Consider the following 22,756-nt stretch of genomic DNA (forward strand, 5'->3'; position numbering starts at 1 on the left):
AATGATGATGTGTTGAAGAAAAGCTATGCTGCATATCATTCTGAACACACCATCTGTGGCTGTGGCATCATGACTCTATTTGGATAATTTTCTTCCACAGGGATGAGGAAGCTGATCAGAGTTGATCAGAAGATTGATGCAGCTAAATACAGGGCAATCCTATAAGAAAACATGTCTGCAAAAGACTTAAGACTGGAGAAGATTGTCACCTTTTATCAGGACATTGACCCTGCACCCACAGCCAGAGCTACAATTGCATAGTTTAGGTCAGCGGCCTCAAACTGCATTGTTCATAGACTAGCGTCCTTAAACTTTACGTGTCACTGATCCTACAAACTTGAATTAAATGGCATCACATATTCAAGTGTTGGAACTGCCAGGTGAAAGTCCACACATAAATCTAATTGAGAATCCATTGCATGACTGGAAAATTGGTGTTTGCAAAATGCTCACTGTCCATTTTGACTGTGTTTGGGCTACTTTGGAAGGAAGAACCGGCAAAAATTTCAGCATGTAAATCCCCATAAAATAAATCAAACGTTTGTGGTTGGAATGTGACAGAATGGGGAAAATGTTTATGAATAGTTTTGTGAAGCATCAAGGCTCTTGCCAATAGCTACATGTTTCAACGTGTGTTGAAAGTAAGGTGTACCTCTCCTGTTTTCTGAGGTTAGCGTTTATCTCTTGCAAAGTCTGTATTAAGTCCTGATTTATCTTTGGATCAAGTTTTAAAATGTGGAGTTACATTAGATTTAGTTACATTAGAAGTCATGCAATGTGATTTGTTTTGGAGCTATTTTTTATGGATCCTTCTGGTGCTTATTCTTCTCTTCTCCGACATACTGAATGAAAGGTCAGAGCCAGTCAAGCTGAAAAATCAACCGATTCTGTTCATCATGAAACTTCTTGGTGCACCTTCGTCATTTTGCATTGTCCTCTGCCTTTTTCGTGAATAAGGAAGTGACTATATTTTGACAATGGAAGGAATGCTAACTGATAGTACAGCTTCCTTGATTAGAGAGATAAATCTGCTAATGGAAATGTAATTATAGAAGTTAATTTTCTTATTTTGCTCACAGCGACAAATGAAAGTTAAGTAAGTCAGGCAGAAAACTAGTAGACTGAGGCCTCAAAGTTTTAAATCCTGACCAGTGTCTATTATTGAGTCAGTCACCTCATTTTAATTAGAAATACTATTGGATGACCCCTTCAGGTATCATTATCATTTTTATCCAAATCCAAATGATCTTGTTAGCAAAAAATTTATTTTTGTGTGCACAGATAAAACAACTGGGAGTCCTGAAGGAGCAATAATAATCTGATTTATCACAGTGACTAGACAACTAGGGCTACATTTGTTCTGTCAATTTCAAATTTTGCTGAAATAATTTTTTTTTAATACCTAGAAGAAGACTGACGTCACACTTCAGCACTCTTTTAAAGTTGATCCTGTTATTTCCGTAAACAGTTATTCAGCAACTGTAGCCGATCTTGAGACAAGATGAAGGAGGCTAATAAAAAGACAGCAGAACTAATAGTGACAGCCCTTACAGCATTGATGACAATTTCTGTAGAGCAATCTGTTTGGTTGTGTAGTCAGAGCCAAGTGATAGTGGAAAAAAAAATCTGGATTGGCCCGTCCTGTCAATATTGCCATGGAAAAGTCAAATATGGGTCGCATAAGGGCATAAAAATCTGACTTGGGTCACATTTGCCTGCTATGTGAACATAGATTAAGTCTCAAAGTACCAAAGAAAGAATAACTGCAAAAGATGTATTTTCCGCTGAAGTCTCTGCAAAGTTCATCTTATTAATCAAATCATGGAGGGCTCCACATGTTGAATTTCTCATCTGTTCATATACCTTAGTAGCTTGGAGGAACAGGTTGAGATCTTTTTGTCTACTTAATTATGTTGACAGGTTCTAGTGAGGTGATTTCTTTATTCTATGAGTCAGGCAGTAATCAGGCCTCTGTGTATGGATGAGAACATTCAGCCAAAAGTTATGTAGTCCAGCAAAGCTAATTGATAATTTAATGAGGGCAGATATTTTTCTCCTACTAAATCCAATCCACGTCTAAAAAAAACAATACAATTAGTTTGGTAGTTTAAACATTTACCTGTGTCAAAAAATAGGAGAAATCTGTAAATGGACCAATACTGTTTTGAGGCTCAGTTTGTGAATTGTAAATTGTAAAATGACAGAGAGGGGAAATAAAGTATTTTGAAATATTCAACCTCCAACAACACTGCGGTGTTGCGGTCTGCTAGTTATCCGTGTTTTATCCTGTCATTTTCCCGGAGTGTTTTAGCCACACCGATCCGGCGCAGGTCATTTTTCATCTCCAAATGACTGAAACGTGCCAGAAAACATGAGGCGGCGAGGACTACCGTTGTGCCACATTTTGTGCTGCTCTGTTATTATCAACAGAGTAAAATATATCCCTCAGCTGGACTGGGTAGTTTTAAGAGCTTAACAGAAAGCCCCGAAGAGCTTGACATGGGCACCATTTAGTGGGACAAATGGTTTTCCTCCGGTGTTTCCTTGCGTATTAGCCGTGACATCGCCGGAAAGTTTGGGCGCTGAGGCCGATTGCGACGCCGGGGGTGTTTTCCCAGATTATCGGACGGCTCCACTTCTAACTTTCTCCGACCGTGTGTGCGCGTGCTAAACTCTGGGCTACGTGAAATCTGTGTTATTCTTATGCTAATCAGCCTGCCTGAAACCTTTGGCCACAAACTCAGAGTGAAATCACACGCGCACATGTCCTTCCTTTTGCTACAGTAAAAGGGAAAGGGCTCGAGCTGTAACCTCTCATTCTGAAGGATATGAATAGCTTGTGTCTCCAGCCGCAGCTCGGTTAGCCTAAGTCTGGGACTTATTATAGTGCTGTGTTTATGCATGTGTCTCTCTCTGCATGTATTTGTTCAAGGGCAATCCCGTGTCACACCCGCGCGCGAGCGTATTTGTGTGCATATGTTAATGCTTAAGCAAGCTAATGTCTGTTTGAGTTCCCTCCGAATTGTTTATCGCACATGCCAGTTTCAATAAGTTTACATTTTTTCTTGCCGGCTACGAGCAAAGTTTGTTCCCGTTTTTTCTTTCTTTTTTTTTTTTTTTGGGGGGGGGGGATGGGGGGGTGCACGTTCGCTCCAGCTCAAGGTAACGCTAGGAAAGTTCTGGAAAACAGGATTACTTCCCCCTGTGTTCCTCTTTCCGGTAAGTTGCAGAGTAAAACTTAGCGAATGAAGTTTCTCACCTCCAGCGGATTGAGTTATTTTCATTTCCCTGCAGATTTTTAGCCTCAGCCTAACAAGTTTTTTCTTTCTTTCTTTCTTTTTTTTTTACTCGATTCCAAGGATTTAAATTTTCCCACTTTGTACCAGTTTAGATGCAAAGCTAATACCTGGTGGTTTGTGAGCCAGGCAGAACTCCCACCCTGACCCAGATTTCCCTGCTTTCAGGTTTCCCTCCCTTCCATGTTGTCTGGCCTGCCTGCTTCAAATGACTCTAGAACTGCCCTGGTTGCTCATTCAGAGCCTCTGCCGGTGCATCCTGTAGCATACAAATGAACTGCGCTGAATAGGAACAAACTCTGGATATAAACACTTTAGCTATGCAACACAGAGGCCTTAGTGTGGCCAGGGTGCGTCTGGATGATGGCAGATGCGTGGTCTGCCTTCTGTCCTGCTGCACACCAAGTTGTGAATATTTGTAAAGTTGATCATCTGCCATTTTATTTCTCACAGCACGCCTGTTGGTTTATGACAATGTATTAATAACTTGCACTTTGTAAATTAGCTCAGGTTTAGTCAGATTGGGTGGAGAGTGCCTGTATTTAGTTTTCAAGTCTTGCCACAGGTTCTCAGTTTGGATTTGGGTCTGGACTTTGGGCCATTTTTCATCACTGTTTGCTGTGTTCCTCAAGTCTTCATGATGCTCTTTGTTCACAAATATTCTCTAACAATTCTCATAGAATAATTTTATTTATATTTATATACAGTTCACATGTAGCTGGATATCTGGGAAAGTAAATACGTTTTTATGCGTTTTGGCCTTTCCTCCACATGAAAACTCTTGTTTTATACTAAAGACGATTATTTATGAACCCTTAAACCAAAGTGGAGATTTGAGAAAACTCTTGTGTTTCTTGTCTTGTGTTTAATTCACTTTATATTCCAATAAACTGTTTAAAAGTAGTTCAACCTATATATCTGTCCACAAAATGAACCTCTTAAAGATGTGTAATTCCTAACAGGAAGTTATGGGTTCTTTGAAGCAACTCATAGGCTATCATAGGTTTTAGCTTTGTGCTACGCTGCCCCCTACAGGTTTGGCATGTTTAAAACAATGCTCAGTGGCGTGTTTGTGTGGGTTCATGTGGATGAAAACTTTTCTAAAACCGATTGCATGTGTACAATATTATTTTTCAAATCGGTGTGGCGGAGATGTTTGTTTTTATAAGAACCTGGCTACGATTATTTACTCACAGGCGGGCTCTTTTTACCCACTTCTATTTGTAAGCAATTGGTTCAAACAATTTTTTTTAAGAGTCCCAATGAATGCCACACTTCTCAGATTTAGAAATTCAGCAAATAATGTGTCTTTTTGTTTCCACTTCACTGTGATGTGCTGCTTTGTGTTGACCAGGCCAGGGCCGGATATACAAGCATGTGGGCCCCTGGGCTTCACTAAAGAATGTTTTTTTTCTAGTGCAAATTACATTACAATAATAGGTAGTTCTATACATAATTCATTATGAATCGATTGGTAGGTTTAATACGTCCCTTCGCCAGTAGCTCCAAAAATGACTATAACTTTATAATTTTCAAATATGGCTGGGTTTTTTTTGTTTATTTTAATAAAAATCCCGAAATAGTATTACATATCACTTGATAATGGGCTTATTAAGTGAATCTGAAAACCATTCATTCATGAAGATTTTTTTTCTAAAAATCTGTGGGGTGCCCCCACAAAAATTGGGGCCATGGGCCAGTGGCCTTGTAAACCCTATCCGAAGTGGGTGGCACATAGAATTCAAAAAAGTTTATATTCATTCTTGTAATGTAAAAAATAAGCATAAAACTGGTTAAAAGGGTGTGAATAATTTAGCAAAGAATTGTATAGATGGCTTCCTACTGAGTTTGTGCATTATCAGACTGTGTGTGAATGCTTTTTGCTGAATCAGTGCACAGCAACAGAAAAGTGACGAGGCAGGTGAAATGGCATGGCGGCAGGAAATGCTGTTGTGTCTGAGCATTATGCGAGTTGTGCCAAAGCGAAACACTTTTCTCCTCATTATATAGTAAGGTTGACGGCTGGCGGGGCGAGGCCTCGGAACGGCACCGCTCTGCACACGGGCACGGCCGGGCAGCGCGCTCTATTTGCGCAACACGTCTGGACTGCAAAGATGAATAGATTGTCTGCTGATGGGACTTGGAGGAACGGGGGTGGAGGAGCCGGGGGGGTTGGGGTGGGTTATGCAGGTCAAGAGGGATGAGGGGGATTTTTACAAAATCTGTTTCTGCAGCATTGCAAGCAGGTTTCCTGTGTCTTTCTAAGTTGCGTGATTGTAAATGCCTTGTCACTGTGAGTGAGTGAATGACCGCTGTGTTATGTTTCAGGCAACGGAGTCCTTTCTGTTGAACGAAGAACCCTCCAGAGCTCCTGGGATGCCTGAGTGCTATGTAGTGTCAGATTCATACAGGGTATGCATCTATTATTATTATTATTATTATTATTATTATTATTATTATTATTATTATTATTGCCATTAACATTATTTATGGAATTATTACCATTATCACCTCTGCATTTGTGTGTGTGTGGATGTTTGTTTTGGTATTAATTAGGGGTGTAACGAGATTTCATAGCACGAGATCCTATATTAAAATCTTAGGATATTTCTTATCAAGATGAGGTCTTTCTCGCAAAATGCTATGTAATTGCTATTGCAATTCAAGCTAGTAGCTGGGGCCGGCTAACTGTTAGGTGCTAACAATGCTTAAGTTGACATTTGTTTTTTAGCTTCTTATTAGGACAAAATTAAGAACTCCTTCACTTAGGGTGCATTCACACCAGCCCTGTTTAGATTGCTTTTATCAAACTCTAGTTTGTTGCTTACAAAGTCCGGTTCATTTGGGAAGGTGTGAATGCGAATTCTGATACGGATCAAAACAGTGAACTATGGTCCGTCTGCAACCCGCGCTCTCAGTTCGATTGAAGTGAACTCTGGAGTGGTTCAAATGCGTATACGAATGTCAATCAGACCGGAGACTGCTCCAAAAGCTGGAAGTAGACCATAGAGCAGGGCATTCTGGGTAAATACAACTAAAACAGATGTGTGTTTCTAGGCCTAGTGAGGAAAAATGGGTCGTGGTCTTAAGCCAAAAACAAAAGAGAAATTCTACAACTGCTAAAATCTGAGGCCACTCCATTTTTGTTTACATTTCGTGAAGAAGGAAGCTGTGCTCATTGTCTCCTTCAGAGGGTTTGCTCTTGTTTTTTTCGCTGGTTCTTGGTGCAGCGCCACCACAGGCGAGGGAGGTAAACTGTTTTTTCACAGTATTTCTTTAACACAGCAGCTGAAAATGTAATAAATGTTGCAATTTTGGTCCCCAGTCAAGCCAAATCTACCAAACTATCAGGTGTGAAAACAATGTTAGTCGTTTACTTCATCAACACGGGTGTTTCTGAACATTTCTCTTCTCTGTTTTGTTGCAGTTTTCATGAAAATGTGGTGTCTTAAAAATGAGGAAAATCTAAAATTAAAAAAAAAAACTTAATGCAGCCATCTATGTTTTTATTTATTTATTTTTTGGTAATCAGTCTTACTTTACCATGACAAATGTGGGCTGGAAAGGTTACTAACACCATCAGAAAACATAAACTAGTCTGGATCTATTTGATTTGCACTTGCAAATTTTTCTTTTCAATGTGACTCGAAGTTATTCAGATAAATTCTGCCTATTTGCAATTTTTTTTTCTTGGAGCATATCTGAGTTATTTGGAAGACAATTTTGAATTCCAGCTTGTGAGGCTGCTACTTGACCTGCTGTTAGCTGTGGTGTTTGAAACAGCCAATCCAGGAGCTGCTTTTACTTTCCTTGGTGCTGATTGACTGAACATCCCAGAGCGGAAATAAGGAAGATAGCATCTGTGCTAGAAGCTTAAAGAGTTTCCACTGTGTTTATTAATGCATGTTACAGTATATTTGGTGCTTGTTGTCAAAAATGTGTAGAGCTGCTTATTTTTATAGTTCAGAGCCTGAAGTTCAAGTTTTATTTTAAAACCACAATATATGGGAGAGTTAACCTTGGACCAAAATATTCTACACTAAATACCGAAGTGGTTTGACAAACCTTTCCACATTTTGAAAGGCAAAAAAAAACCAGTGAATCTTAATTTCCCCCTACATTTTAAAAAAAAACCCGTTCCCCCGGGAGCCTGTAGTATCACATATCGTTTCATCTCGTGAACTGAATGTTTCGTTACACCTCTAGTATTAAATGTGTTCAAGTCATTACTCTGAACTCTGTCCGTCTGTTTTCGAGCTCTTCGTAATTACACTACAATCATAATGTCATTCACAGCTCCCTCCACTCATCTGCAAACCATTACCATTATTATTTCCACACACACGCACACACACACACACGCACACACACACACACACACACACACACACACACACGTGCGCACGCGTGGAAGAGAAAGAGGAAAAAAAGGGGAGCCTTTGCAATTTTGCCCAGGGTTCTTTGCCCCTATGGGTTAAAAATCTAGAATGTTAATGTGCAGCTTGCCATGTTATGTGAAAGGAATTAAAAAGTTTAAGACAGCAAGTGGTTTCTATAAAAAAAAAAAAGAAGTACAGAATTTCTCTGGTGGAATCGTGATCTGAGTCACATTTTCTACGGCTGAGCTCGCTTTGTTTCCCTGAGTTAAACACCAACGGCGAGTGCTGCGCCACGTTGTGTGTTTCAGCGTACAGAAAAGCACCTTTTTAGCTGCAGAAGAGTGTTTCAAGAAGTTTAGGATTCAAGGTGATCAGAAACATCAAGATCGTCCCGCAGGTCAGATCCCACCAAGATACGCCTGTCCAGTCATGGTGTGGTTTCTGTGTTAAACGAATCCCTCCACTGGCTTGTCATATGCCAGGCTTTAACAATTTAGTTTTGTTTTTGTTTTTTATTTAAGGTGCAGCTGAGTAGAAATGTGAAGACATACTGGTAAAATTGTCCTCATAAAGTGATAGTTTAGTATATCTAAAAGGAGGTTCTAATAAAAAAAAGAAAAAAAAAGTAAAAGCATTTAATTTTTTCCTAACTCTATTCTTTGTTTTACATAGATCCATATCAGTTGGTTAGTTTTAAAAATAATTCCCAGCCACGGAAACATCAGAGTGATTTGTATAAGCTCTACTTCTGTAATCTTTAAACAGTCGTCACGTTTTCATTGGATGGATATTTACAGTGAAGCTGATGATTGATCACACGATGAAAGTTGGAAGCCGTGCGACACTATTAATTTTCCTGTGTGAAATTTGTACCAAGACTGGAAGACATAAAGCGTTTATATTTTTTTAGGTAACAGACTGATTAAAAAAAAAAAAACATGTAAAAACTATAAAATGCTGTGCTCCTGAACTGCTTTATCCTCTTTGCTTTTTACAGTGCTGTCCGTTAGCTGCTTCGTAGCTAACGGTTAGCCAACATTTTCAGCGTCGTTACACAAAAGAGCCATTTTAGTTTTCTTTTAAATTTGGATTGCATTTAATCACCTCCAGTTCTAAATATACTTCCTTACATGTCCCTTCTTTTTAATTTTTTTGTTGTTAAAACGGGACTTTAAAGGCTCCGGCTGCACTGGTAACTACATTTAAAAGTTCTTAGGCGGGGATTCCCCTTCGGTTGAGAGCCACCACTTTAAGCAAAAGCCCTGCATGTGCGAGGTATGTAAACAATGGGCTGGCGGAGCTCACATCTGCTCAGCCAAACAAGCCAACCGCACTTTGGCTTATCTGCACTTTCTGCTGTTATCCCATCTCCTTCTACACCCCAACACACAGGTGTGGCGTCGGCAGCGCGATACTGTTTGTGGATGAGCAGTTTATGCAAATGTTAGGTCGGCTACCTTGAATAACCTGTTTCACACACCAAAACTGCTTCTTTATTACACAGTATCACAAAATGTGCTCACACCTATTGAACTCATTCCCATTTTGTCACCAAAACTCCACAACATCAGAGGACTTTATGTCATAAACCATGAAAAAGGATGTAGGATTTCATTTTTTCTTTCTTTTTTTTTTAGCAATTAAAAATCTAAAATGTACACCATGGATTTGTATTGGGTCCCCTTTATTTTAATCCCTTGCAACCAGCTGACTTCTGAATCTTTTATCTTCCAATAAACTCAGACTGGCTCTCTTAGCTCTGTTGAGGAAAAGCAAACGTACAGCATCTTACTCTCCCTGCAGTGCTTCATCATGAGGATTAGTCTGTGCAGAGTTAGCTGTATTTATACTGAGGTAGCGTAAGATGTTATGGGCAGAATTTTCTTTAGCAGCTGGGCTAAATGAAATGGTTTTACACTAGCACAGGGCTCCAATTTTTTTGTGGGTGCCACCAATTTTTTATTTATTCTTTATTTTTTTAATACATGTTTTTTCAGCAATTATACTGTAGAAACGTTAGAAAGGGTTTACAGGGGCTCTAGCCCAGGGCTCCATCTTCTTGGGGGTGCGCTCACAGATTTTTTTCCTTTTAAATAAATTAATGTTTTGCAGACATTGTACTTTCTTTATTAGTCATAAATCCATATCAGGGTGAGTTGTAATAATTTTTGGGGAATTTTATAAAAATAAACAATTCTCAAGTATTTGATTAGAGTATTTGTAATTTACTTCAAGAACAACATGGAGCTATTGGCCAAGGGGTATATTAATCCTGCCACCATGAGTTCATACCAAATTATGTATAAAACCACCTATAAATGCACTGTAATCTGCATTAGCAAAATCATTTTCATGGTGTTCAGGGCCCCAAAACAGTTTCCAGCTCAGGCCACATCCTTGTAAATCCGACCCTGGATATAACATTAAACAAAATGTCACATATTTTTGCAAATCCTTTACATTTCAGTTAACAGTGCTGTGTGTTCAAGAGGTCCGAACGCTTTCAGATGGCACTGTACGAAGAGGACGGCTCTCTGAAATGTTTTTTTGTTTTTCTTAAATAAAAAGCTTCAGATGTGACTTTCCCATACAGCAGCACCAAGCTGGTGGGTGAAGCTGTTACTGGGCTGGCTGCTCTGGAGCAGTGGTAAATATGTATATTCGAAGCGTGTGAAAAAGCAGAGCCACAGCAGACCCACCAACCGAAGCATATGGCTCTACCATGTGTTACTTAATGAGAGATTTACTCACACAGACCACTAAATGTGTGGCTCATTTAAGGAGCCGCGGCAGAGGAGTGTTATTGCGTGTGTTGCATGCGTAAAGCCAAGCGGAGGGCTGCGAGGACGCGCTCTAACCTTTTGCACTCTTACGTTTCAGATGACAGCTGCGAAAGTTAGCCGAGAAACAAAGGAAAAAACCCCTGAAAAATTACAGGGAGTTCTTAGGAAGTCAGTGCACCTGCATGAAAAGACACCAAAAAAAAAGTATCTGTGTGTGTGTGTGTGTTTTTGGGGGTGACTGGGCATGTGCTTTTCATATTAGTAACTTATCGTATTCGCAGAGGAATGCCGGCGTTCTAACCTCACCGGTGAGGACATGAGGTTGGGGCCCTTTGGGGGGTGTGTTTGCTTTCCCCCGCCCCCCCCCCCCCCCCCGATCTGCCTCCTCCACCCGTTTCTGGCTCGCGTCTCTGGCCTCATGCTGTAATTGGCCACACAGAACCCAGATCTCTTTGTTTCGCCGGCAGAGGCTTGTGGTGGAAAACGCACAAGCGGCAGGCCCCTCGTAAATCTGTGGGACTCCGATTGTCAGACCCAAAATATTTCAGCTCCGTGTTATTTTTATTTATTTTTTTAATACATATAGTTTTAATTTTCAGGTCCTGCCTTCATTCACAGCGGAAACAGATTCAGAAAATGTTTTACTTCACAAACCCCACATACCCCAGTGTATGGTGCTCCACTGCAGCTCAGAGACTGTGATTATACGTCCATCCTCGCCGTGTGCTACTTTTCTTCTCCAGTGAATGCTGCAGTCGCTGTTTGGCTTGGACTTGCCCTGCTGGTTTCTGAGCTTCCAGACTGGGTCAACCAGGGTTCAGCAAACAAACAGACTTAACCCTGCATGCCGCGATGAGGAGACGCATTGATTCAGATGCCTGCGAATGAATTCAAGTGCCTAATCCAATGTAAACCGGGGGCTGGAGGGAGCGTCCTCACAATCTGAAACGGAATATCGCAGAGGCTGAGCGCTCTAACCTGGCCGTGACCACAACAAGCGTTAACAAAGTCATTTTGTCTAATTAGAAGCCTCAGCACGTTCAGAGGTTTGCACCAGTCCTCATAATGCAAGCCTTAAACTTTTTTCCACCCCCCCAGAGCCGGCCCAAGTCATAAGCAGTATATGGCCAGGGCTTCCCCCAGAAAACGTGCTAAGCCCGGTGGTTTTAGCCCCAGAGCAGTCGTCCAGCGGATTGCTGAGTTTTTGAGTTGAAAAATGGTCAACGTTGTCAGGAAATTTGAAAATATCATTAGGTGTTGTTGGAAGACATTATTAATAATATCTAAACAACAACTAAAGTTTAAAAAAAGGCAAACTAAAAAAATAAAAGCAAAAACAATGCTTAGCTTGAGGGGGAGGGGGTAAGTAAAGCCTGGTAGCCCGCCAGGCTGATAATACACAAAGGGAAACCCTGATGGAGCAGCGCAAAGCCCATAAGGACGCTTTAAATTTCACAGGAGACGTTGAAAAATGTGCTAACTGAAAGTAGAGATGCACCGATCAAACTCTTTATCGGACAGATACCAATTTCTAATTTACACTTTTGACCATCCGATTTAGATTCCATTTCCTTTTCTTTTTTTTTTTCCAAGAACTGTAACACAGAAAGTCTACTAAAGGCTCTTAGAATGAAGTGGTGTTATTGAATACAACAGAAAATGAAGAAATTACATTATTCCTTATATATGCATCTACACATTTATCCTTAAGCGTTATCTTTATGCAATACTTAAAGTGCATCAAAGTACATTGAAAATAGTTATAATGCAACTTTTCTGATCAACAGTCAGGATAGATCAGGGAAAAATCGACCTATTCCAATTTTGGTCTTAGTAGATCAGTGCATACCTCATTTGTGGATTTTTTTTCTTTTTTTCTTTTACGATCAGCAGACCATCTGACATCTTTTAGACATTCCGGACTCATAAACTATTAAGTTTGCTTGCGAGTCCAAACAAACTGCTCCTATTTCAGTGCCAACCTGGGCTGGAGTTAAAAGGAGAGAGGCTTAAGTATTTATTAAGTGTTTAAGTGTTGTTCTCAAGGATTAAAGTTTGAATCGACTTTATCACGCTTCCTTTACAGTTAAATACAAAGTCTTCCACAATCTTCATTTTGAGAATTATTTTTGTAAACCGCCCTCCCCCAAACAAATAAGTTGGTTATTTTGATTTTTTGCTGCTTTGTATGTTTATTTTTTTTAAAATCTTCTATATTTTGTACTTTACTGCAAAGAAGTGTAGTTAATTGCTCAAAATAAATTAAAAAAACCTACCAGCAGAAAGTTTGAGTCATTTTGATTTGATCAGAGGTTATAGTCAGGAGGTTTGAGAACCGAAATAAATTATAACCTAGTGTAAGATTATGTTGCATAGGAACACAAAGTCTGAGTGAGATTTTAGCATTTTCCATACAATTTATTTTCATAATTCATGACAATATTACCCTAAAACTAAAGATAAACTTCAAATGGAATGGTTAAAGTTAATTGGGATGAAATTGCTTGTGTTCAAGTGGAAATGGATAAAATGGCAAAGTGTACGAACAAAATAGGGGTACGAATTTGTGAGCTGACCTGCATATTTTAGATAGTTTTAAATAGTTCATTAGCTGTCAGCTTGTCTTTAATTTTCTACAAACTCAGTGGGATGTCACAACTTTCTAATGCAAGTGAGGAAACTGTTGGTAATAACTTCACGAAAACCTCATTTTCAAAACATCTGAGGTATCCCTTTAACTGCATGTGGTATTGAGGGTTTGGAGGGTCCCTCAAATCTAATTCTGCCAAGGGCTCTGTACAGCCTCAGGTCGGCTCTGTTCCCACCTCCAACAGTAACTAAAGACGAACAGAGCGACTCGTTTACCCCGTGATCACATGAAGGCAACACCGAATGCACGGGTCAGTAAACGCAACTTTAAGAGACGGAGGAGGGAAGCGCGTGCGCTGCTGAGAAGGGCGACGCGCGCCGACCACGAATTAATAACAACAATTATATTTTTAAAAATAAATAAGTAAAGCTTGGATTTACACTCTGTCTTATATATTGCCGCGAAATCTGCGAGCGCGCTATTGGTAAAACCGAATCGTCTTTCCGGAGAATTCAAAGGAAAGCGGTTAAAAGTCCTGCTAAAAGGAAAGAGGAGAGGAGAGCAGAGGGGAGGGAGGCAAAGTTTTTTCCCTGAAAAGTTTGTGCAAGCTTTCACTTTCTAGGCGGGGTTACTGTAAGCTGCAGCAGCAGCAGCAGCAGCATGGAGTGAGAGAAACAGGACGGCGAGCGACTGCCATGCAGCACTATATACCGAGCTTCCATCCAACTTAAATAAGCTCTCCAATCCTTCCCGCTAAAAATAACCATGTACTCTCCGTACTGCTTAACACAGGTAAACTCGCTTCTCTTATTTCATTGTTTGGGGACCTACTATGCTCTCTCTCAGTGCGTGTGTGTGTGTATGCGTGTGTGTGTATGCGTTTTAAAAGCGCTGCCTCTGTCTATTATTTTCCACACGTCTGTTAGTTTTGTCAGAGCTTGTTTCTGTTGTCTGACTCACTCCGAAACTTCGCCGCGGCTCTCCGTCCCGGCTCGTCGCGCTTCCATGCCGCAGGAAACTTTCCTGAGCACCGCAGGGCTTTTTCTTTTTCTTTAAAGAAGAAAATGGCGCTTCTTCTTCTTATGCGTGCTTCATATTTTAAAAACAGTATTAATGATTGAAGAAGATAAGTCCGAATAAGGAAGGAAAGGCAGGAGAGAACGTAGAGAAAAAAATTGCAGTCGAGTTATTTATTTTTTTCCCCAGGCGTCGAGGCGGGTCTAGATTTTGACCGGTGAGAGGAGCGTGAGCGCGGGGTAGCGGGACGCACAACGCCCGGCCCGACCCGGCCCACCGTGCTCCGTGCGTGGGGCACTTTCTTCTGAGACTGGGATGTTGACCGTGAGACTGAGGAACTTGTGTGTGCATGTGTGTGTGCGTGTGTAATAATAAACGGTCCCTTGCGATTGTGTTTTTTTTCCCTTATCTGCTGCAGTGCTCAGTTTTCCAAGTGCTTACACTTGAATGCAACACGTGCACACTTGCAGAGTTACACGTTAACTACAAGAAGGCACCTTGACGTCAGATTACCATTCAGTGACTGTGGGATTCTTTTAAAAAAAAATTTCATACACATTTTTTTAAGTTAAAGATCTAATATTACCTGCTTTTCATATTTTTGCCTAAGCTTAAGATATGGCCCTCACGTTCCACGCCTTTCATTTTTAATCCCCATGTTGCCTTATTTAGAAATAAAACAGTCAAATGTAAGATATGTGGTCGATTTTTTGTGACTGTTGTCGGTTGTTGCTTTTTTTCCCCCCAGTTATTTTTAATACTAGGATCCATCTGAGTTGCAGCAATTGCCAGATTAACATTTTTGCCTTCTTACTGTCTTTTGTATCTCGTCTCATTTTCAGGAATAATAGTTCTTTGTTTTGAACCAGTGTCTGATTTATCCGCAAAAGTTTTTTTTTTTTTTTTTTTTTAAATATCAGGAATTTTCAGGGTGAGACAAAGTGACCGTAGGGCTATTTTAGTCAAGCTTCCACTCTAAATCTTGTTAAATTATTTGTGCTTTCTTCTGTTTTTCTTTAGAACACTGCACAAAAGATGAACATTGGAGGATATTAAATATTAGCCAAAAAATAATTAGTTTTAAATCAAATATATAAAAATATTTTTAAAGGTAAGGTTAAATGCTGGTTTAGCATTTAAATTCAAATTTAACTGAAGATGTCAGTTTAGCGATTCCCTTTTGGAGCAAAGAACTTTAATTCTTATCTTTTATCTTTGGGTTGTGTCATGAATAAATAGATGAACTGAAAAAAGTAATGTAATATAACTATGGTTGACAATGTTTCTGTGTTCCTTTGAGCATTTAACTAGTTTACCAGCAGCATTAATGCTACAGTTAAACCTGCTAACAACCTTTTTAACCTTGAGGCATTCACCCCAATGATCTTACCTGCGGTTGTCAGGGAAGCTGTTCACCTGCCACTTTGTAAGTTTATTATAAGTTCAACACTGTTTTATACCCTAATTACAAACTTATTTTTAGTTTCTTTTTAGCTTATAAGCTTAATGCTCTTAGTAACTAATTTTATTCAGGCAGTTAGTTGGTCATGATTACCTCTTTAACCTTGGTAAAAACAACCAGCCAAACGAAGCGCATGGAAATCATTATAGAGATTATTTGAGCAAAATGTCTTACAGTTTGCTTTGTCAGTGTAAATTCCAGGCCCCTAAACTTTACCCTCCTCACGATTTTAAAGATCTCGCTGCTTTTACTGTGGCCTTCTCGTGTTCTGCAGCTGCTGCAGGTCTTCTTCCAATAAAGCCGACTTGTTTATCCCCAGTTGGCTTCTCCTGACAGCGAACCGCCAGGGCCCTCTGTTTGACGCCGTAATTCATCCCCAGCCTTTTACGGTGGCTTTATTAAAAAAAAAAAAAAAAAAAGGAGCTTTTCCTCCCCGTCTCCGCGACAACTCGACTCGGGCGAGGGGGTCCCCGCCGCCGCCGCTGTTCCTCAACTCCTCGGCTCCTCTCGTGCGGGTGCGAGTCGCCGTCTGGTTTTCATTTGAGAACACTCGCGGCGCTGCGATCATAATGTTCGTCCTCTTTCTGATTGTTTCCACTTTAATTCTTCCCTTTATTGAAGAAGCTGTTAAAAGGCCGCGTAATGTGCTGACTTTAAGAGTCCAAAAGGGGTGAAGCGTCGATGGCAGTGGAAAGAAAATAGAAGCTTCCACGGAGCCTTCGTGTTGTCTTTTATTATGGCTTATGATTTGCTCTGAGGTTGTTTACTTTTAAAATATGGCTTTTGGAGTGTCTGTCTGTTCTAAATAGGCCTTTTAAACAAGACTTTATCTGATTTAAAACTTGCCACGGCCAAACAAAAGCTCTTTTCAGCAACATAAATTCCCCTTAATTAAAATTAATTGGCAGCAGATTCACATAAGGACTAATCTAGCACACATGTTGCACAGAACCTTCAGAAATGTCACTGACTGGGCATGGAAGGGGTTTCATATTTTGTCTTTAAAAAAAGAAAGTTGAAGGGCTTTCTTTTTTATGTCCAGATCTAAATCAGAAAAAGAACAGCCATATAGAAATTCTTCGCAGCTCTGCAGAGAATACCCAAATTGTGATAGATCAAACTCTGGCTTTTAAAAACTACTTAGACAAATTGAAGTTTCATCGATCTGTTGTGGGCAACATGTTATGAAGATATGAGAGGTGTGTGTTTTATCTTGTTTACAGTAATGCTACATGGTATGACATTGAAGTGCTCATAAACTGATGATTCACTTGGAAACTGTATAGGAGTTTCAAACTCGTTTTCTTTTCACAGTAATGTAATTTGGCACTATACAAATAAAAATTGGCTTCATTTGATTGATTGAATAAAAACACAACTGGTTCTGTGGTCTTGAGGGCCACAGAAATAGCTATGGCTGGCCGAATTTGGCCCACAGGCCTCGAGTTTGACACCTGCTGTATAGTAGCAAATGTATTAAGTATTCACTGTGGAATAACACAATTTAAACCAACAATTTCTACATTAGATGTTGCTCAAAACTGCATCCAGGACTGCTGCTTAAATGGTATCACACAACTCTAATGTATTGTTACTCTACCTACCATAATTAATATATTACTTACACAGACGCGCATAGTCATAGTGAGAAAATGTTCACAGTCTCTGTTTAAAGAATCGGCCATTTCACGGTGCTATGAAATGGTTCTCATGGGATTTTAAGTCAGTCTCAATCATAAATATAAATTTAAGGTCAACATCAGCTAAATTCCAAGAGCTAGCAGTGTGTTTGCTGGTTGGACTGCACGGTGACGGAAGACCTGAGATAAAACTGAAATAAAAACCCAGCTAATAATCTTCTAAAGTAAACATGCTAAAACTGAGATTTTAATGAGCAGTAATTAGCTAGCTTGGTTACCTGCTTCCAGAACAACGCTGCTGTAGGCTGTTTATTTTACCGACACTATAGCTCTTGTAAATTGTTGCTAATTTTAGTTTTAAAACCGTTACCTAAAAAGAGGAATGAGCTCAACACTCCTTTTAGCGTCTGAGTCATGGCTGTCCATGTATTTTCCTGACTGAAATTATTTCCAAACAGCTTTTTTTTTCTTTGTTTTTTTTTTTTTTAGCTAAGCCAAAATGAGAAAAAAAAAAGTTATTTTCTTCATCTAGCTAGCTGGCTGACAGCAACAGAATTGATTTTCTAAGTGAAAGAAAGAAATGATCTATAAATCAGTACAGGCGTTTTGTAGAGAAGCTAAGTTGTATTCGTTAATATGTGTTATCCTTTGCAAATGTACTGGGTTCATTGTTATCTATGCATAATTACAGCAGAGCAGTTTGAACTTTCACCTGTTTGAGGTTTTGTGTTCCTAACCCATCTCCATCTAAAAGTCATTGTTACACTTTTGCATTAATAATCCATATTTTTTATTTTTTTGTAACGCACTAACCTTATGCCCACCACTCTGTGTGTCATTCTTTCTTGTATGTCAACGCTAATGTTGTCATCTGAGTCTGTTTTCACTGCTGCGACATTTTAACTTATTCCTTCCCTCTACCCCCCCCCTCATCCCTGACCCCCGACCCCTCCCTGCCGCATCTCTCTGCCTGCCTGGACGCTGACCCCTGCTCTCCTCGCCTCTTAACACCCTCTCAACTCTAAAGTATTACCCCACTCACCTTCTAAACAATGCCTTAGTGGTAAGTCCCGTTGAGTCACTTATTTTATTCAACGTCAGGTGTTTGTGTCTTTATTTTAATTTTTTTTTTTTGCTTTATTTATCCATATTTTTGCACCTATATTCCATACTGAGATTTTGTTGTATTTTTTTCTTACTCCACACATAAATCAATATGTTTCAGCTTAAGCAGAGAACACGGCGCAAAGCGGCAGAGAGAAACAAAAGCAAGAAAAATTGAAAGCGTTAAAATGTCACAAATATTGCTGCTAAATCTTCATGCCTTGTAAAAAAACTTTCAGCCGTATTAAACTCACTTTTCCTCTCTCTCTTTTACTGGTTAGGGCTTGTTCTTGGGCTGATCGTTTTAGTCGGAAAAATTTTGAGGGCCCCCGTTTTCTTAAATGTTCCCCTTCGTGACTTTTTGGTTTCTGCGCTCAGCTGGACCCTTTGCTGTTTTTCCTGGTTGCTTCACATGGCTTTACGTTTCTGTGAGGGAATGTTTTAGATTTAGACGCCATAGCTCACCGCTTGCCGTTATGTGGCATTATTAGTGTGCAGTGCTCTGAATAAAAACATTAAAAAAAAAAAAATACTTTGTGTGGAGCGGGAAAGCACAGCTTAGTTTCTTTTCTGTTAAGATCTTATTCAGTTTATATGATTATTATCTGGACTTACTGCACTGCATTAAATGTACATTTCTGCAGTTCCCTCCACTGTCATTACGTCTTCATCTCTCTCTTCCCATGGCTTGAGTTGGAACAGCTGTTGAGAGGATTAAACAAAATCTGGTGGAAATATTTTTATATGTGTATGTGTATGTGTGTGCTTGTGTGTAACTATTCCATAATTTTATTTATTTTACAACCACAAAATTCTATGCATTTGATTGGAATTTTCTGCAGTCGTACGCTGTGGGAATGCTTTTTTTCCCCAGCTGGGACAGGAAGGACGTAAAATCTGAAAAGTGTGATATGCATTTGTACCACACTTCACTCCAATCCTACTAAGTAGAATCTAATGATGCCTCAAAAGGTCACCTATTCAGTTTATAAAGGCCACTTGTTTGCAATTAAGGGTGCATTCACACCAGCCCTGTTTAGTACGCTTCAATTGAACTGTAGTTTGTTTGCGAACTCTGGTCCGCCTAAAAAGCCAGGTCTCGGTTCGGTTGAAGTGAACTCTGGTGCAGTTTGAATGAGTATGTGAACGCCAAGCGGACTGGAGACCGCTCCAAAAGCAGGCCGTGTGCAGAGAGGATTCTGGATAAAAATGTGTAGCGCTAGCAAGGCTCGTGGTTTCTATTGAAGACGAAAGAGAAATCTTACAACCACTAAAATTTCAGTGTATATTTAGTGAAGAAGGAAGTTGCACTCATGTCTTTTTCTGACATGAGTGTATTTCTTCCTTCAGTTGTTCTTAATGCGGTGCCACTACAGGTGGTTTGTCCGCAGTCAAACCAAGTTCATTATCTATGCTTAATTACAGCGAAACATTTTGAACCTAATAGTCCAAGTCTACTGGACTATCAGGTGTGTAAATACTCTAAAAAGATAAATACATCAAGTTAAACACAATCACATCCACCTTTGAGGAGCCACCCTAAACATGAAACAGTCATGTGTTTTCTGTAGCCTAAATGTAGAGCCTGGCCTGTTAGGGATCTGAACAATTCGTCTTTAGGAGTTTTTGAGTCGAAATCTATGAACATCTTATAGGCCAGTTAGATATACTAAACAATCAAATCCCTGCAAGTTCTGGTTTAACTGGGTTGCCTTTCATGACTTGACATATGCGGTCACAGTTTTAAGTAGCCAAACAGCTAAACCACATCAGCTCTTGTGAATATTTTGAGCGAGAGAAACTGATTCAGCAGCCAGTAAAGCTTTTTGCTTCTGGACTTTCCCAAGACATTCAGTTTTATCGGACATTCTGTCAACATGCGGGTCTAATCTATTGCATGTGAATACAGTTTTTACCTCCATCTGAGGCCACCAAGAGGTCAGGATACATAAAATAAAGCATATGAATTAGAATAAACCACTAAGCTGTTAAGTTTCCCAATTTTCTGACACCATAAGGAGGCATTCCTCTGCTTCCAATATGAGCGTTTTCCTTTGTTTTTGCTGCTTCTAAATTGGTAGCATGTTGTGACTTCTCTGCATTAAGCATGCGACTGAAAGGCTTATGAAGGTTTTTGTAATTAGCGTCTTTGTCAGTCATAAATTCTCTATGTTTATTGTCAGCTGGTGACTGCAGGCCACCATGTGTCAGCAGTAGGAAATTTACTGCCGTTTCTCAGTTTTATTTATTTATTTTTTACTTTGCAAAGACATCGGGAGCTCTCCACGGCGGCAGAGACAAAGATGGGATGAGCCGGGCGCACGTTGGGAGCCGGGAAAATAAATTTTAATTTAGTATAAGTTTGTTTTTTTTTTTTTTTTTTTTTTTTTTTATCTGGAGCCGCATGCGGAGAGATAGAGAGGCAGAGCCCACTGTGTCCCATTCAGTATCAGCACAGCTGTCCCAGCATCCGTGGAGAATGGATTCCTGCTGCCACTGCCACGGGAGGCTCCAGCCAAGAAGAATGGGAGGATATCCACTGTGTGCGCTTGTGTGGTTTAAAGGAAGGCGAGGAGCGAGAGGAGAGAAGGGGAGACGGATATGTTTTTTTTTTCCTCCTTCTCTTTTTTTCTCTCCTTTACGTGTGTGCGTCTCCGTGTCGTCTCCGCCTGCTTCGGTCTTCCATCGCTCATGTCACCTCTGGCTCGGATTAGTTTTTGGCACGACTGCGGCTACACCCGCGGCCTTGCAGCGGCTCTGCGGTTTCCCGATATGTTGTGCCGTTGCCATGGTTGCTTGAAACACACGCACATGGGTGCTAAATTACATAATTGAGCTAGAATATTCAGGGTAGCAAAAATATAAATAAATACTGTGCCTCACAGAAATATTCACTCTGAACTTTTCCTACATTCATCGTATCGTTTTATCATTTATCGCGATAAATTACTAATGATAAGAATTTTGATATAGCATTTCCACAATAAATTCCAGTTAACAATGTGTAAACTCTCCCAAAAGTGTCCGTATCCACAGTTTGTTCAATGAGAGCATCAATAAATATCAGTACATTTGAAAATGTCATTAAATACATTTACTGTGTGCAACTTAGGGATACAAATCACTCTTTTGTATGTTTTTTGGGGCTATGATTGCTGTCCCAATCAGTCATAGCCATACAATTACCTAATAAAGATCTAATAAATGGTTTTTGCTGCCACTTTTGTCATTATCACGACTTAAAGTTCATATTGCCCACCACTATCTACCAAGTTCATTGTATATTGGGGGATTTGGTGTTTGACACAAATGAACCTATTTGTTTTTAACCCCATCAGATGAATACTTTATCGATCCACTGTTTGAATCTGAAAGTCTTGTGTGGAATTTCTTAGCAAAATTTCAAGTCATGCATATTTTCAAGTAGTTTTCAGGCCTCTGTGTTGACTGGGCCTTTCTAACACATACATGTGCTAGGGCTGCACTGACTGCAGTTTTCTGGGCAATTACTGATCTTTAAAAAGACTGAAATGCCGATACTGATTTATTTGTTCTGAAAAGTCACTAAATATAGCCACAGAGTTCCTAGTATGGCAACACTGCGCGAATGTGCAGATGTGACATGGTGGTTATACGATTCATCCCCATTCATCGTCTCACCAGTAATGTATGCTTTGGTCTAAACTGCTAGCTTTGGTTGAATCAAATAATGCTACAGAAACATTTATATAAGTTAATATATAAAGATATAAGATAATATTTTTTCTGATGCTCATTTATATCAAAACCAAAACTTTGGTAAACAGTTTTACAAAGCATCACTGTAGACATAAATGAGTGTTAAGCAAAAAGACAAAAGCAAACCAACAGGAAAAATCAAAGGCTGTTGATGAAGCCTGAATATGAGTCTGCCTGCAGAGCGGCGCCTACAAAGGCAATCAACTACAATTTACTGATGGGGTATTTAGGGAATTTTCAGGCAAAAAACATAAGTGTCGGCCAAAATCAAAATGGGCATCTCAGAACTTCTTAAAAAATGGTGAATCGGCCAGAAAACGACAATTGATGCATACGTGACATTAGCATAAGTCACCTTTGTTCATTTAAGTTTTAGCAACTTGCCAATAGCAGTAAAACATCTGATTGTCTGTTCATTTTAAGCTTAGCCTTTGTTTATATGTGGTGCACATTCAATGCTAATAAACAGCTTTAAGTTAGCGATTCAAGGATTTTCTTTTTTAAACCAAGCCCGAAGTTACAAAAGTCAAGTAGAAACAAGTCAGAAACCATGGCAACATAACCCACTGACTGGTTGATCATCCAACAAAATGTGATATAAAAATGTTAATGATCATGAATACATTTTCCTGGATCAGTTAAGAAACTTTGCAAAATTATTTAGTAACCTACGATTTTCTTACATACCTTAAACTTAACTTTTTTTCTCCTATCAACAACGCTGCTGAGTTACCCACTACTTCAGGG

General features: G+C 39.7%; 1 protein-coding gene across 8 annotated transcripts in view; it reads left to right on the forward strand.

Annotated features, from left to right (window-relative positions):
• The window catches only part of nfixb (nuclear factor I/Xb), a 197,180-nt gene that overhangs the window by 7,793 nt on the left and 166,631 nt on the right, over positions 1-22,756 (forward strand). For 3 of the 8 annotated variants that reach the window (XM_015034119.1, XM_015034122.1, XM_015034134.1), the window contains exon 2: positions 5,625-5,708. The exons of 1 other annotated variant lie outside the window; for it this stretch is intronic. In XM_015034119.1, coding sequence (XP_014889605.1) covers positions 5,625-5,708 — 84 coding nt within the window. Of the gene's footprint in view, positions 1-5,624; positions 5,709-13,652; positions 13,841-18,194; positions 18,231-22,756 lie in introns of those variants that run through there. 4 more of the 8 variants (XM_015034116.1, XM_015034129.1, XM_015034121.1 and 1 more) reach the window with 3 other exon arrangements.

Source organism: Poecilia latipinna, unplaced genomic scaffold (genome assembly GCF_001443285.1).
Source record: "Poecilia latipinna isolate Pla-1442-1.1 unplaced genomic scaffold, P_latipinna-1.0 Scaffold288, whole genome shotgun sequence".
Classification (NCBI taxonomy): domain Eukaryota; kingdom Metazoa; phylum Chordata; class Actinopteri; order Cyprinodontiformes; family Poeciliidae; genus Poecilia; species Poecilia latipinna.